Raw genomic sequence first — 1,267 nt, 5'->3', positions numbered from 1 at the left:
CTTCTCTGTTCACCAGTGGATTAAGCCACCAGGAAGGTGTTGATACATACTTTATGATCTCAGAACATTGACATTTTCATGACCCTTATTGCTATTTTGCTGCTGTTGATAAGCACAGCACACCCTAATAATTTTTTATAATTTAGAAAGCTGAGTTAACTAAAGTTTTGACAAAGCATGACTCCAGCAGAAAAGCCCAAGTGCTATAGTCAGCATCTTGGCTTTCTTGCGTCAGTTGTTGGAACATTGAAGAGACGTTTCACAAAATACAGCTGCAAGATCCCAGACAGAACAATAATCAGGCTCTGGGCTATTGACCACCAGTTCACATAGTTATAGTTTGACTGAAGAAGAAAAAAGTCCGCCATCTTCCTCATCCGAGCAAAGTTGTAGAATCGCCACATGTGAAAGACATTGCTCTGCACCTTTCGTGTACTCTCCTGTGGAGGCAAAAATAAAGGTGTCCCAGGGATGGTAAGATAGCTCAGGCAGGGACTAGGGTTTGATGCCCGCACCTCGTGCCCTGCCAGCCCTGTCCCCAGGCACACTGAGCCAGCCATTGAAATTGGGTATGGTGGCACATGCCTGTAATTCCAGCACTGGGGAGGCTGAAAATGAGTCCAGGCTGCACTATGAGACCCTGTACCAAATACATTAAACAGGCGTCCCACCTTCATCTGTCCTCATGAGCACTGAGCAACACTAACCTACATTTAATACTATTAATTTTTCCTGTCTTTTTTGGCAGAACCAGGGATTGAACTCAGACCCTTGCGCTTGCCAGGGAAGTGCTTATTCAACTGAGCCATCTCACTGGCCCCCATACTATTAGTTTTTGAAAGTATTTTGGCTGATGATGTAGCTCAATGGTCGAAAACTTGCCCAGAATGTGCAAGGCCCTGATTTGGTCCCTAGCATGGCCAGAATACCTCGGCTTCACAAATGCTAAGCAAGTGATCTGCTACTAGCGTTTACTCCTAGCTCCAGAAGTGTAGCATTTAGTGAGGATTGGGCACAGGGCCTCACATAGCTTCACCAAATGCTCTACCAATGAACCAGCCCTTTTAAAATTTTATTTTGAGAAAGGTTCTAAATTATAAATTACCCCAGCTGACCTTGAACTTGGATCTTGGCTCCTGCTTCAGCCTCCTCAACTGGGATTACAGCCATGTCACAAAGCCAACAAGTTGTATTTTTTAAAATAATGCAAAACATTCAGGGGCCAGGGAGATAGCTCAGTAAGGGCCTGAGTTCAATCCCCGATTCC

General features: G+C 44.8%; 1 protein-coding gene across 1 annotated transcript in view; it reads right to left on the bottom strand.

The window, feature by feature from the left end:
• Positions 1 to 9: 9 nt before the first annotated feature.
• Tmed6 (transmembrane p24 trafficking protein 6) overlaps positions 10 to 1,267 on the bottom strand; it is a 9,860-nt gene continuing 8,602 nt past the window's right edge. The window contains exon 4 of the mRNA XM_012513518.2: positions 10 to 440. Coding sequence (XP_012368972.2) covers positions 210 to 440 — 231 coding nt within the window. The 3' untranslated portion in view covers positions 10 to 209. The remainder of the gene's footprint in view (positions 441 to 1,267) is intronic.

Source organism: Octodon degus, unplaced genomic scaffold (assembly GCF_000260255.1).
Source record: "Octodon degus isolate 3935 unplaced genomic scaffold, OctDeg1.0 scaffold00011, whole genome shotgun sequence".
Taxonomy (NCBI): Eukaryota; Metazoa; Chordata; class Mammalia; order Rodentia; family Octodontidae; genus Octodon; species Octodon degus.
This window is presented reverse-complemented; position numbering and strand designations above follow the sequence as displayed.